Below are 14,764 nucleotides of genomic sequence, written 5' to 3'. Positions count from 1 at the left end.
AATTATGTCCGTGGAAAAACGGCTTTGCGCATATTTGGTGCAAAAACCAATAAAATACAAGTGACCGACGGAAATCTGACATTATATCATGGCTGATCCGTGTTACTGGAGAATTTAACAGTGTGAACGCTGGAAGGAATGCACTAGGAAATCCTTCTGCTATGCTGTAATTTAGGACCCTTTGTGGCACGACAGACAAACCTCACAAATCCGATTCCAGTTCATATTTTACTGAGAACCCTCCAGAACCTCCTCTGCTCCCTGATCATACACCCAACCAGACTGAATGGTAGCTCAGAAGAGGATGAGGCTGCACTCAGACAACATTTCCAAATGAAACTAACTCCAAACAGAAAGACTCCTTACATGTAAATGAAAGCCCGTTACTCAACCATTTATCAAATCCATTTATTTTTTCTGACGGAGATCTCTCCTCTGTCCTGACCGTGTTTATAACGTCTGCAACTTTTTTTTCTTTTTTTCTTTTTGCGCTTCGGCAACCTGTGTTTCGATCTCGTTGTCAATAAGTTTTTTTTTTCTGAAAAAAAAAACTGGGAATTCTCTCACGTGCTGAGGATGTAGCGTGACCAAATATGGCTAGTTGAGGGTGTTTGTGTATGTAAATGTCAGTGAACAGACAAGAGCACCTGGGTACGCACAGGTAAGGTTTATGATCAGATGATTACAGAGGAGTGTACGTACGAGAGGCCACCGCATGTTCCTAAATCTAAGGTAACAGTAAGGTAAATCTGCTTCTTTCCATCAAGCCTTTCAACCAAAAGAGGATAATACAATCCATTCTGTGTCTGCAGAAAGTGTTAGGCATCTTACGTTCAGTGACAACTTTTAAATGAATGCGACCATGTCCTTGGATGCGGTCCGGGGGATTTTTCACATAGCAGTTGTAGATCCCCTCATCCTCGGGTTGAACATCTGATAGAGTGATTGACAAGTCGTTCTTGTCCAGATTTCCAGTAAACACAACCCTTTCTCCAAATCGGCTTGTAGACAGTGGCTGCATTTTTTTCCGGGAATAATTCATAAACTGTATAAAAAGAGAGATAGTTTAAAACACTTTCAAATGTAGAATTTGTTATGTAATATTTAGTGTTTTACCGTCTCCTCTGTGTCATTGAGAGTCTCTTGGTAGGTCCAGTTCATGCCAAACTTTGTCAGGTCAATCTTGTAGCAGGAGGTGAAAGTGCAGTGGATTGTGGTAGTTGTTCCGTTGAGTGCATTAATGTAAGGCTGCACCAATACATCCATGCATGAACAGCCTGGAAAAAACATACAAACAAACATTTGTTCTAATTGCGAAGCCATTGTTTAGCTATTGGAACTGTGTTTCTGTAATTACTAGCATAACAAATATACACAACTTTTTATGGAAATAGAGTTGATAGGACTGATGAGCTAATGGCTAGTCCAAGTGCAGCCAAGGTCAAATTATATTGCTGCCATTTTAGAGTTTTTGCCCATTGCTTGAACACTATAGACACATGCTTAGACCAAAGTAACAAAACCTGAAGCTTTTGTGCAATACCTTAAACACAGTGTAACATTGCTTAAACAAAAGTGCTGCTTTGCATTTTAGTTCCATTTCTGCAACACACTTGCTCCTTCTGCAACACACTTGCTCCTGTGCACTACACACTATTTCATGCATAAGACATTTTGTTCATAAATGAAATCTCATGGTACCATTGGGACAACACATCTCTTCCAAATAGAAAACACATTGGGTGATTGAAAACACCTAGACAGACACCTGAAAGCACTTACAAAACTCAACACCAATCAGCCAGACATAAATAGGCCTCAGTTCAGCCATTTTCAGAACTCTGCAAGCATGGAGGTAGAAAGAGCAAGAGGTAGAGGAAGACAAGCAGAGAGAGGAGGAGGAGGACGTGGTCGAAGAGGTCATGTACAGTTGCTTAGTAGGAGAAAATATTGCTTGTGATGTTGACACAATACATTCTCACTCCCAGCGCGTCAAAAACAAACGCTTGGTCAGCCACCCTCCACGTCAGACCCCTGACGCCAAAAGTGCCCTTTTTCGTTAAGTGCGACAAGGGGTTTTCCCCTTATTTGACTGCAGATCCCAATGCAGCGTAAAACTGACGTGATGGGATGTCCGCTACCGTTGCATCCCAATGCAGCGTTACACTGACGCGATGGGATGTCCGCAGCCAGGGCACCAAACAAGCTCATTGTACCTCACCCTAACCTTATCCTCTTATTTAACCTTATCCTCTTATTTAACCTTCCCCTCACCCCTATCCTAACCTTAACCATCTTGCTAGTGAACATGTTAGTGATGTGTCGATCACTCTAAAAGCCGGCTCTATGAAGTGAACGGCGGGAGTCCCCCTCGTCATTGGTCGAGTTTGGACTGAGCCAACGCGAGGGGGAGGTTTCAACTACCAAGGTGGAGGTTAAAAGTAGAGGGTATGTGTAACCTCCCCCTCGCCAGATGGTATGTTCTAACGTTTCCCTTGGGCGGCAAATACAAAAATTCACAGTCAGACTGACTGTCAGAGTCAGAATGCATGGGAAACAAACGCTTGATCACAGTGAGAGTAACGTTTTAAGTAGCAAGAGGGTTAAGGTTAGGATGAGGGAGAGGGGAAGGTTATAAATAGTGAAACGTTAAGGTTTAGGTGCGGTTAAACGAGCTGGTTCGGTGCCGCATCAGCGGATATCTAATCACGTCAGTTTTATGCTGCATTGGGATCTGCAGTTACAAAAGGGAAAAACCCCTTTTCGTACATAAGTAACGAAAAAGGGCACTATTGGCGTCTGGGGTCTGACGTGGAGGGTGGCTGACCAAGCGTTTGTTTCCGACGCTTAGGGTGTGAGAATGTGTTGGTTGACGAGATCATGTGGCCAGACCCAAACCGACGGCGGGATCCATAATCCCACACATGCCCAATTGCCTACTTTTTCCTTTATTTACTGTAGTGTGTTTTTTTTGTTACTGCATGTACTGTACTGTACTGTAAAGTATACTGTAGTACTGTGATGTGCAGTATTGAGTTGATATTGTTTGTAACCTTTCAGTACGTTCATTTTTGATTGTTGGGGAAACCTTTGTTGTGAACAAAAACAGTGTTCCATTGAGCTTCACAGAAAGCTAACTGATGAACAGAATATAAAACAGTGAGAATGAAAGACTGCACTGTTTATATAAAGTACTCTAGTGTGTTGCTTCCAATCTGAAAGTGTATTCACATGATGCAAGTGTGTATCACTTTGTCGTCAGAGTTTCATTTTGACAAAGGAATAAGTTTTGATAGCAGAGTTTAGGTTTTGATAGTCAAGTTTCAATTTGACACAGATGTGAATGGCATATTTGCCAGTGTTGTGTTATGTGTACTTGTGTGTAGAGTTTTGGCACAATAAGCCAAGTTTTGCAAAATGTGTTCAGGCAATGGGCAAAACCTGTAAGATTTCTTCAAAATGTCATAAAAGCATAACTTCATTTTATAAACCTTTACATAACTGTTTTTTAACACTTCACTGTTATTTCATGGAGTTTTATAACTTTTTACAAACATGAATGCCACCAGCAGCAAATGCAATGTGCAGTTCATGAGGTGCATCCATAGGTCAGGTCTGATGGAAGTTTCCTAAAAATTTTGTACCTAGATGACAGAGGGGCACCTCGAATGTTGATATATTAGGACAGTCTGCTTTATGCTCAGCCGACCCAACATACCCACTACCAACTGATTGGTTGAAGTTCATGCCTACCAATAGAGGGAGCCTCAGATTGGTAGGTAGAAACAGCCAGTAGCACCTTTCTCTATGCATGATTCATTATCAGTCTGGGTGCTGTGGAGTAAACATCTACTCTGACTGCAGCTCGGACCTGCCGCTCTAGCCACTGGAGCGCAAAGACAGACTTCTGTGAGGAATATACTTCAGTCTCAGTGACCCCTCCTTTATACTGGAGGCATCAGCGGTGCAGAACGGCAGTGCAATGGTTTACTCTCGAGACTCGCTGCATGCCGGTACACACCGGGAGAATCTCAGCCAAGGAACGGCTTCTCTGCCGTGCTCCTTGCTGGATTCGCAAGATCACAAAATCCCTTGAGGCTTCAGCCATCCCCCTCAATTAACTCACAAGATTACAAAATCTCTCGAAACTTCAAAGGTCAGGGTTTGCTTATGTTCGTCTGCCAGTAAACCCAAAACAAATAAATCACGTTTGATATCGCTGTTGGGTGTCATATGTGATGTTGTCCTCTCCACTGCCAGGATGAAAACCATGAAAAAACATAGTTGAACTTCTCCAACAAGGCTAGGAGTAAATAAGCCATTAGGTCACATGTATAGATGTAAACTACATAGATATGAAATTGCATCACTGCAATAGTCTTTATTTAGAAAATGAACTGAGGTTTTACACTGAAACCGCGTGTAATGTATGTGTCCCAGAAGTGACTCCCGGCAAAAATAGAACCTGATCCTATCTTTAGCGGCGTAGTGCGGCATAGCGCAGCATGGCACGGTGTGGCATCAAGCCACTTCTGGGACGTGGCTGAAAATGTTCACGTCATGGTTTAATCAACTTCCACTACTATAAGGGATTCTATCTGAAGCAGTAACGTTATGCTGCCATTCTATGCCGCTGATGCTTCCAGTGTGAAGTAGGGATGAGAGAGTAGGAAGCAATGTGCTTCATATCAGAGTCTCCATAACAACACTACTCACGACTGCCTTTGTTTACTAACTTGAGGAGGACACAGCATGACTTTGTGCGTCTTTTGCTCCACCCACGTGCTTGGAGACATCAGTGTTCCTAAGAAGGGTCGGGGGGGTGGGGGGTGGGGGTGGGGGGGGGGGGGGGGCCAATGCTACCAAAACCGGACTGGGCCAGGTCCAGGTCCAGGTGTGAAAATGCAGTCGGTCAGCTGATCTCCACAGAACCATATATGTGTTAACAAAAGTTTTCCTTTCGGCTATTTCCACATTTGCCATTCTGGAAGGTTTTTTTAATGTAACATTTAGCAAAAAAGTGAATCTTTCTCTTGTGACACCTGGATGTAAAGGTAGTTTTTTCTTTTGCTGAGCCATTCAAACTAACTCAGTTCGACCCATGTCTTTGCATTAAACTTCTAAATGACTAAACTACCAAATATTAGATTAAATAATTGTTTAGGTTTGTCAAGTATCACTCCCCACCACTACCACCACACACACACAGACGTACGTGAAAACTTTTTTCTCTCAGAATGGGATAACACCTCCCCCACCACCACTCCGCTGATGATATCCTTTCTGAATAAGGGAGAGTGTGTTTGTGTGTGCAATGGGACTCTGCACCAATCTCTCCTCTGCAGTCGAGTGCTTCTGGCTCCCTTCCCACTGCTGCTGCACCACTTCACAGGCCTGCATTTCTGCACTACACACACACACACACACACTTCTTTACCTTCCACATCTCCAACTTCTCTCTCTCTCTCTCTCACACACACACACACACACACACACACACACAACAGATGTGTGTACCCTTGTTACAATCATGTGCACAGATATACAGCTTTAGGAACAGTTTCATTAGGACCCCTGCTGACTCAGCATTCATGTGGCTAGCGAGAAAGTGAGGCAAATGCAGAGACTTCCTTGCTAACAGATGAAATACTGCAGTGAAGCACACTCATGTGACTCCTCCCTCTTGGTGCCCCTACTTCTTCCACTCTCCCATCCTTGTCAGTGTCCCTTGCCTTCTTTCACACCTCTCTCAGAGAGGTCCTGGTTTCTAATGCCTGTACCACCTCGCTCTATGGTCTTCCGTTCCGTGTTCCCTCATAACACTTGTTCAAGTTGAAGGAAAAAGATCTTGTAACTGGGTATGTTTATGTTTATTCGCTTAGCAGACGCTTTTATCCAAAGCGACTTACAATTTATAACCTATAGGGCATGTTGTGATCTGTGGAGGAAACCGGAGTACCCAGAGGAAACCCACGCATGCATGGGGAGAACACGCAACTCCACGCAGAAAGGCCGCAGCCGAGCCGAGATTCGAACCTGCAACCTTCGTGCTGCGAGGCAACAGTGCTAACCACTGCGCCACCATGCAGCCCACTGTATTAAGTCATAAGCACACTTTAGAACATGCACATTCAGCGCAGAAGGGTCTCAGTTGGTTTTTGAACCTGTGACATTCTTGCTTCGAGGCAACAGCACAGCTTCTGCGGCAACTGTTACCCTAGTTTTCAATAAATATTAAAAATTTGGGGTTACATAAGCTGTCTATGTTTCTCAGCATTGATTAAGTGTGTTACATAAAATTTGGGAACTCAGTGGGTAGTGCTGTTACCTCGCAACAAGAAGGTTGAAGGTTCAAATCTCAGCTTCTGCGTTTCTGAATGGAGTTTGCATATTTTCCCAAAGCATGCTCAGGCTTTCGACAAGTACTCCAGCTTCTTCCCCAAGGCCAAAGAAGTCATGTTCAGGGTAATCGGAGACTCTAAACTGACCCTAGGTGGAAGTAAGTGTCTGAGTGGTTGTGGCCTTGTGAAGAAATAGTGACCTATTCAGGATGTCCCCCGTCTCTGGCCGGGCGACTGCTAGAGGTAGGCACCAGCTCCCTATGACTTCACTGCAGATGCATAGACCAGTTCAAAACTGGGTTTGACTCCTAGGCTGGTGTGTATTCACTTTATGTTAGGGATACACAAATACCACTTTTTTCCCAAACCGATACGATACCGATACTTGGATCTGAGTACTCGTCGATACCGATTACAGATACCCATACTTCTACCTCACAAAAAAAATGCAATGAATTTTAATACAGGTTTTATTTTCTTCTCTGCTTTCAACTGGAAAAGACTGTGAGGTAGATAAAAAATAAAGCAAATTAATAGAAATGATCACAAAACTCAAATATTAGGTGAACAGAAAGAACAAGTTACAGTGAAGCCACTTTCAGGCAACTGCATTGGTATTGGTTAACTTTTACCGATATCGATACTGGTATTGGCCCAATACCAGTATTGGCGCATCCCTACTTTATGTGTGTATTGTGGGTTCAGTCTTCAGGCTATGTAAAGGCTGGCATAAAATTTGTTATAAACACACCCCAAAACTCTGCACCTCTGAGCCTTCTTATTTACTAAGACCATGAGCTGTCAACTTCTGATGTCAACCCTACATATTCTAAGGTGTTTGATTACAAGTAAGCTTCAGCAAGGAATAAGTGGTTATGAAAATGAGTGACAGAAAATACTAGCGTTGTCTCTACTGCCTCCTGCTGTGTGTAGGTTTTACTGCAGGCTTCACACTGCAGAAGCAAACACAGCTGGCTACAAAACATAAAACAATGTTATGAAAGTTTTTCTCAGATATTGTCGTAATATTTTGTATCTGAATTTGTATCTGATCATGTCAGCCCAACTTTAACAGGGCTACAAGTATGTATAATAAGAATAAAAACATGGGAGGAGGATCTACATCAAATGTAAAATTTTGAGATGTGAAGTTATATGGGAATTTTTAACCTGTGCTCCATGAAAAATGTACATGTGTACTTGAACTTATGTACTTGTTACTGCTTTATATCCTCGTGTCCCCTCCATTTCAATATGAATTCTTGACCACCGTGTCTGTTCAAGTCATAAACTCAGTTCTATTTCTGGTACACTTTATATATATATATAGATTATGTAATGCTAAAAAGCACTCATAGATTTCATTAGAGAGTTTGCTGATCAAAGTCGCTGACAAGTACTTTTCTGCTAGCTTGCAGATCGTTTTTTCCTTACCATATTTTGGTTAAAAGGAGGATTTTCAAATTGTATTTTTTCCCAATACCTAATTTACTCAGATGTTCTGCAGTGTCCCTTCCCTCTCATTTGAATCATTTGCAGAAAATGTCCCACAGGCCTTTTGTGTCTTGCCCTCCTTGTGCAAAGTATCAATGGTCGTTGGACAACTGTCACACCAGCAGTCTTCCCCACGATTGTGTAGCATATACAGAACTAGACTGAGAGACCATTTAAAGGCTTTTGCAGATGCTTTGAGTTAATTATCTAATTAGAGTGTGGCACCAGGGGTCTTTAATTTTTGAATCTTTTCACAATATTTTAATATTCTGAGATGCTGACTTTGTGGTTTTCATTAGTTGTCAGTTATAATCATCAAAATAAATGAAATAAACATTTGAAATATATCACTCTGCATATAATGAGTGAATCTAATATACAAGTTTCTCCTTTTGAAAGGAATAACTGAAATAAATAAACTTTGTCATGATATTCTAGTTTCATGACCTGCATCTGTATTTCCAAATTCAATCCAATGCATTTTGTGGCTCCTAATTTATTTGCACTGCTGCCCCCTTGTGTTTAACTGACTTCATTGTAACTATGCAGTTGCTGAGCAGTAGAGAAAATCTCAAATGCTTTGTTCTTTTTTTTTGGGGGGGGGGGGGGGGGTTGATTTTCTCACAGGAAGCTGGTGTCTATGTCCAGCAGTCAACGGGTGAGAGACAAGCTACACCTTAGACAGGTTACCAGTCTACCAGAGGGTCTACACCAATACCTAAGAGCTGTTTGGAAGCACCAATTTACTGATGACATATTCACATCAGATAAAAAGATTAACTCTTCTAACCAATGGTGCCATGGTGCAGTTCAAATGTTGAACAATGAAATTATTTCTGCACTGACAGATTGTCTTAACTTGGTGATGTTCAGAAGGACAGGTAACACTACTATGTATGTCAAAATCTGACTGTAATCATGTAATCACATACATCACATGCAATTGTATGAGAGAGAAGTAAAGTATATAAGTATAACTCCAAAATGTTACCCAAAAATAAATGAAATGGTATCAGTCATGAAAACAATAGCAGATTATTAGATTAAATAAATAGCATTGTAGATTTTTACGATCACAGACCTTTATACATCCTATAGCTGTGATGAAGTGCTAGCAGGGTTATTTGTAAACCTGGATCGTTAGGAGTTCACATTTAGGATTGTCTTTGTACAGATGAGAGTATTTTGAGTTGATGTAAAATGTCAAAGGTTTACAAGTTTAGCTGTCAGCATTTAATGGTCTCCTAAAGCCCAGACCACACATATGAGTTTTTGCTGCCCCAGATAAATCCCTCATTGTGAAAAGAATCGTGAGAAAAACACGATAAATGTGAGGGTGATTCGCAAGTCTGTAGCCGTCCAGTGTGAACGGCCCCGCAGCAACCTATTGTGCACTCTCATGACCATCGTCAGCCTCCTACAGTCTTCAAGCAGTCACCAAAAACCTACGACTCTGGTCAGCAATCAACCAATGAAAATACACCCAAGGACTGAAAAACCTAGGGACGAGAGTACAATAAGAGTAGAATTAGCATCATGCAACATTGAAAGCGACAAGCAGGAACTTTACTCCTCTTTGTTTAGAGTCTAAACGAAAGACATGATAAGGGGGCCGCTTATTTCTCTTTTCAGCGTTGTTGTTTTGGCTATATGTCGGCTTTTAGTGACGTATGCTTTTCGGTGAGTACACCCGTGATGTTAGCGTGTCCTGCTAAAGTGAGACGTGCCGTTTGGCTCTCTAAAATCTTGGACCGTTCGGTGTGCCAACTCCTTGAAGTCCTCACATGAAACAGTCCTGTGCAACAGCTGAAACACGGTTGTTTGCAATTGAGTGTTTTAGATCAGCAAACAAAATTCAATATCAAATGAAAATGACCTGAGTCAATAAACTCTGATTAACCACATTACTTGTGACTTACAGAGTTCAGGTTCACTATTCACAACCAGATCTGATTACTGCCAGACCTGTAGAATTAAGAACTTCACGTCCTGTTATGAAGCCCTTACAGGCCTTACTTGGTTAAATTTAAGGTCAAAGTACATGATTAAACAATAACAAAGAGATAAAGGGGCAAACATGGGAAAGTTCCAATTGTAAAAACCTCTGCTGTAAAAACCAAAGGGATGCTTCCTATACAGGTTGGTTTATGTTTGACGCGTCCGCGAGGTCCGCACGGCTCCGCACGGCGAAATTGCTTCATTTTAACAACCACGCCCCTCCACCGCATCTCCGCACGGCCCAAAATTTCCGCAACGTGCATCTAGGAAATTTTCTAACCACGCGGACGGACGGACGCGGAAAAGCATGGCAGACCGGCAAGAACTAGTATGGCAGAGGTTCGTAAATACAGACATTTGTATGATTCAGCTCTCAGAGATCACCGTGATCAACATGATGTTAATAATTCTTGGAGAGAAATAGCTCGCAATGTCGGAAAAGACGAGGACGCTGTTAAAAATGCTGGAATGCCATGTTGGAAACAGTAATTTCTACTTCTACTAAGGTGTAGTGTTGGGTGCATGCCGTAGAGCTCCATGCTGCCCCGTTCAGTTTGGGAGAATATTGGCTCACCGCGGAGACGAGCCGCACGAACCATAAACGCTGCGAGTTGTGAAGCGCATTCCATCCGCGAGCCGCATCACCGCGTGGAAAGTGAATGCGTCAAGCATAAACCAAGCTTTAGTCCCCCCCCCCCAAAAAAATAAACATGTAGATGACCCTAACCCCAAAACTTTCAGAGAATAGGAATCCTAAAGCCTAGTTAATATATTTATTTATTTTATTTATTTATTGAGAACCTCATTAGCTCCCACCACAGTGTGGAGCTATTCTTCCTGAGGTCTCTTCCAATTTCATTACAAATATTTTACAACCCCCCCCCCCCCCCCCCCCCCACGCACACACACACACACACACACACACACACACCCAACGACAACAAACTCCAGGAGCTCATTATATTCATACCAGCTGAATTGCAATAATGATATACCAGTAAGTTACCACACACTTCAGTGTTTATGAAAAATCTAAATAAGTAAATACGAATGATGATGATGATGATGATTAATGATTCTGCGTCAGCTCCACGAGGGAGAGACTTACATGCATTAACGAAGACGTTTTGCCTTCAGACTTCTTTGTGAGCTGGGAAGTGTTGCAAAGCAATTACCCGCCAGGACAGCAGAGGGCATAGCCGCTTTTCTAGGCTATCCTGTCACGTATCTGGTCCAAAATACTGCATTTACTACTATTTATAATGGTTTTTTTTTTGTATTTTTTTTTTTTGTAGTTGAGAGACTTTTTAAAGAACAAGTCACCCCCAAATCAACTTTTTTTTCCTGATAAACTATAAATGAGTGTCTAACTGTGCTGTAGGTTAGGGTTGGGAATCGAAAACCAGTTTTTGTTGAGAACCAGTTCCCATTGTTTCAACTCCTAGGAATCGTTCGCCACTTTTGCAAATGGCTCCCCTTATCAATTCCAGTCGGCGCGAATGACGTCACCACGGACGATGATTGCAGAGGTAGGAAACATGGCGAGTGAGCAGCACGGACACTCGAAAGTTTGGTTATATTTTACAATAAAGCATGACAACAGGGTAACTTGCAATAATTGGAAAGTAGAGGAAGCATTACAAATATACAAAACCTTTGGGCACAAAATACGTGATAACTTAAAGATATAGATGTGTTTTGACCCGCTCTGGACTAGTGAATGTCAACACAGCAGCAGGGGTGACGCTCGCACGTCCTCTCCTGTTAACACTGCCTATCATGTTAGTGTCATTAGCCTTATATATATATAGTATATATACACACACCTCCACACTAGCAGACTCCAGCGACAAAGATCTGACCTGTGGTGAGATTTTTCCCACTCTACAAAAGCTACAATAACACCGCACCGAACAAGAAGATGACTCTGCCTTCACAGGGAAAATAAAGGAGAACATATGGAAGGATATTTCCAACCGATACAGGTACAACTGATTATCATAAAGAAAATGACAATTATAATGCAGGAGCCTTGATTGATGAAGAGAATCAACAATGCCATTGATTAAACATATAAAAACATAAATTCCCACCCCTACTGTAGACACTTGTTTGGCACTTTAGTGCATCTTAGTTAAAATTTAAATATTCTGTCTAAAATGGTCAGTGTTTCGCCCTCTTCAGGTTAAAACTCTGCAACACATTTGAATTTAAATCTGCCATAGCTATTGGCTAAGAGGTACCCTGTGATGTTAGCTGGTAGCATATGATGTCACAATGCCGCTGTGAGCCTGTGTGTGTGTGTGTGTGTGTGTGTGTGTGTGTGTGTGTGTGTGTGTGTGTGTGTGTGTGTGTGTGTGTGTGGCTCAGCCCTCTCTGTATGCCAGGCAACGCCCCCTTGTGGCACATTTTTTCAAACAGGAAACGGAAGTGGAATTAGACTCTGGTAGGGGGTGACTTGCTCTTTAACACAAACAAATTTGTCCATTCTCCTACACCTCCTCATGCACTCGCCACCCCTAAACCCACGTTTCCCGTCATTTCCATCAACCCTGTGAATCATTATACTCCTCTCTAGTCATGGGTGAATAAAACATTCGTATTTTTAGTTTTTCCACGAAGTATTCTGCCGCTAGATATTGTCGGCTCTCTATTTTTTTGAAGGCGCAATGGTGGTCCTGTTGAGGAATTTAAAGGAAGCTGCGACCTGGCCAATCACTAGCTTGCACTCTCCATCGCGCTTAAGTTTCTAACCCTAACCCTCCCCTTCCTGTGGGCTTATTGATGATCACAAAAAATGACGAACGCAAGAATTAGGCCATAAAAGTAATTTGGCTGTTTTGCCTTACGCCATGAAAATCGTGTAGGAGAATCTCTGACGTTAAACAGCCAATCACACTGGAAAACCCTACAATGTGTCAAAATTTAAACAATTCACCAAAAAAAAGAGTCTGCTAAAATCCCTCCACAGTGGCGTGAGAAACCCATCATCAATCATTGCACATACATTTAGTGCATTCAATGTTTCTAACTGTAGTGGCTTTTGTTGCCTTTAAACACATTAACTCATCATTTGAACATTGCATTATGTAGTGAGATTACGTTTGTCTGGTATAAAAATTATTTTGGTGATCAAAAAGTGACAAAAATGTTTAAACAGATCGATATTGTTTACAGTATCTTCTATTTTATGTTGTCTAACTTGATTCATGTCAGAGACATGGACTATATTATAAATAACACGTATGGCTCTTTAAGGCCTGCTTTTGTCACCAATTCTTAAAGATGTTTAATTCCAGCCTTCGTTTGTTTAACGTGCGTCATAATCCTGACTAAAACTGGCACCACCAAGCATTTAATGTGGTTATGAGGCTAAACTGAGAGATGTAAATAATCTGGAATCAACACACTTAACTAGAGATCAGATTTGGAGGGACAAAATAAACAAAATCCACAACAATCCTCTTTATTGGGAGGCCTTGGGAAAAATAATGGTTTGACTAATCACCGACATTATTACACCTCTCTCATCCACCTCCTATCTTTATTATTCCTCTGCACATTTTCCCGCTGAAATAGAAGTAAAACTGGTGGTATAATTTAAAGATGATGAGCACATTCATGTGGGAGAACACCGGTGTGTGTGTGTTTGTGTGCGTTTGTGTGTCAGTCTTACCGGAGAGCAACAGCAGCAGCGCAGCGCTTGCCAGATGAACGCCAGAGCCACTCTCCTGAGCGGCCGGAGACATGGTCTTCCTCCTTTAATCTCCCACGAAGCAGAAGGTGGATAAAATACAAATAAAAGCAACAGCACTGCTCGTGAGGAGAATGTTATATACCAAAAAAAATATATGTTTTGTTTTTGTTTTTACAGGCAGGAAATGGCTGGCAGTGTCTGTAGCCTTAATGTGACGGTTGGTTTTATGGTTCTCGGGCTGTGTGATGGAGAGTGGGACGGACAGGACGCACGGGGGTATAAAGATGGAGGGGTTATTTAAAACTATTTAAATAAAAAAATATGACGGTATGAATAAAAATGTCGACAGAAAAAATAATGATTTTCTTCTGGAAACCGGGGACATCATTTAGCATTTCACTCAAAAATGACTTTGGTAAACAAAAATGTCTTGCTTTTGGTTGTTTCTGCTGGGGGCGGTGATTTGGGCAATGTCTTTGTTTTTATTTATTTATTTATTTATTTATTTTGCAAAGCTCTTCTTCATTTTTAAATTTAAATGCACACATCTTCAGAATGACAGTGTGACCAACTTATCACCCTGAAGTGACCCATGTGTAGACGAGAATATGATGTTGCATGCAACTAAGTTCAGTTAAAATGTGATATTTTTATATTAATAATGATAAACAATGGAATTAATTAAAGGGGAAATAAAAAATAAAGCAAAACACAAAGTCAGCGTTCTATTCAGAAATACGCTGTCGTGCACAGGAACCAAGAAATTAAACTAAACCCTACCCAACGCTTTTTCCATCCTTGCTGGGTGGGAGGCAGGATGAGATGACTACAATAGAATAATTTGATCACACAGAACTGTTCGTCTGTGACACGAAACATCAGTCTGTATGTGTTACTACTTATAAAACCAGGGATGAGAATGAAATCCACTCATGTCTGTCATTATCAGCCAATACACTCGTGATTTGGTGCATCTATACATCCGTGAGTTTTAATATAAATAAAAAGACCGTGTAAGGTGTTTGCTGCAGAGATGCTGCTGTTCTCTTCCCCATGTGATGGTTCTTTCTGACCAATCAGAGCTCAGCACCGCTTCTGTACGTCCACGCCTCAGCGTCATCGCTATAGAGGCGCTTATGGCTTTCTAGAACGTGTGCAAAGGAGCTGCCAGCCAGTGCTTATGTAAAGTATAAAGGAGTATAAAACACAAGTCTAGACATGTTTTATGTTAATA

At 41.6% G+C, this 14,764-nt stretch overlaps 1 protein-coding gene across 2 annotated transcripts in view; it reads right to left on the bottom strand.

Moving 5' to 3' along the window:
* Positions 1-13,784, bottom strand: part of scn2b (sodium channel, voltage-gated, type II, beta) — a 29,325-nt gene extending 15,541 nt beyond the window's left edge. Inside the window, exons 1-3 of one of the 2 annotated variants that reach the window (XR_011516029.1) lie at positions 13,510-13,783; positions 1,117-1,277; positions 832-1,045 (exon numbers count right to left, since the gene is read on the bottom strand). Coding sequence is in view for 1 of the 2 variants with exons in the window: in XM_070543492.1 (XP_070399593.1) it covers positions 832-1,045; positions 1,117-1,277; positions 13,510-13,582 (448 nt within the window). In the remaining variant the exon portion in view is untranslated. Of the gene's footprint in view, positions 1-831; positions 1,046-1,116; positions 1,278-13,509 lie in introns of both variants that reach the window. The other variant, XM_070543492.1, reaches the window with a different exon arrangement.
* Positions 13,785-14,764: the final 980 nt, after the last annotated feature.

The sequence above is a fragment of the Nothobranchius furzeri genome, chromosome 13, assembly GCF_043380555.1.
Source record: "Nothobranchius furzeri strain GRZ-AD chromosome 13, NfurGRZ-RIMD1, whole genome shotgun sequence".
Taxonomy (NCBI): Eukaryota; Metazoa; Chordata; class Actinopteri; order Cyprinodontiformes; family Nothobranchiidae; genus Nothobranchius; species Nothobranchius furzeri.
Note: the sequence above shows the minus strand (reverse complement) of the source record. Positions and strands in the feature narration are given on the sequence as shown.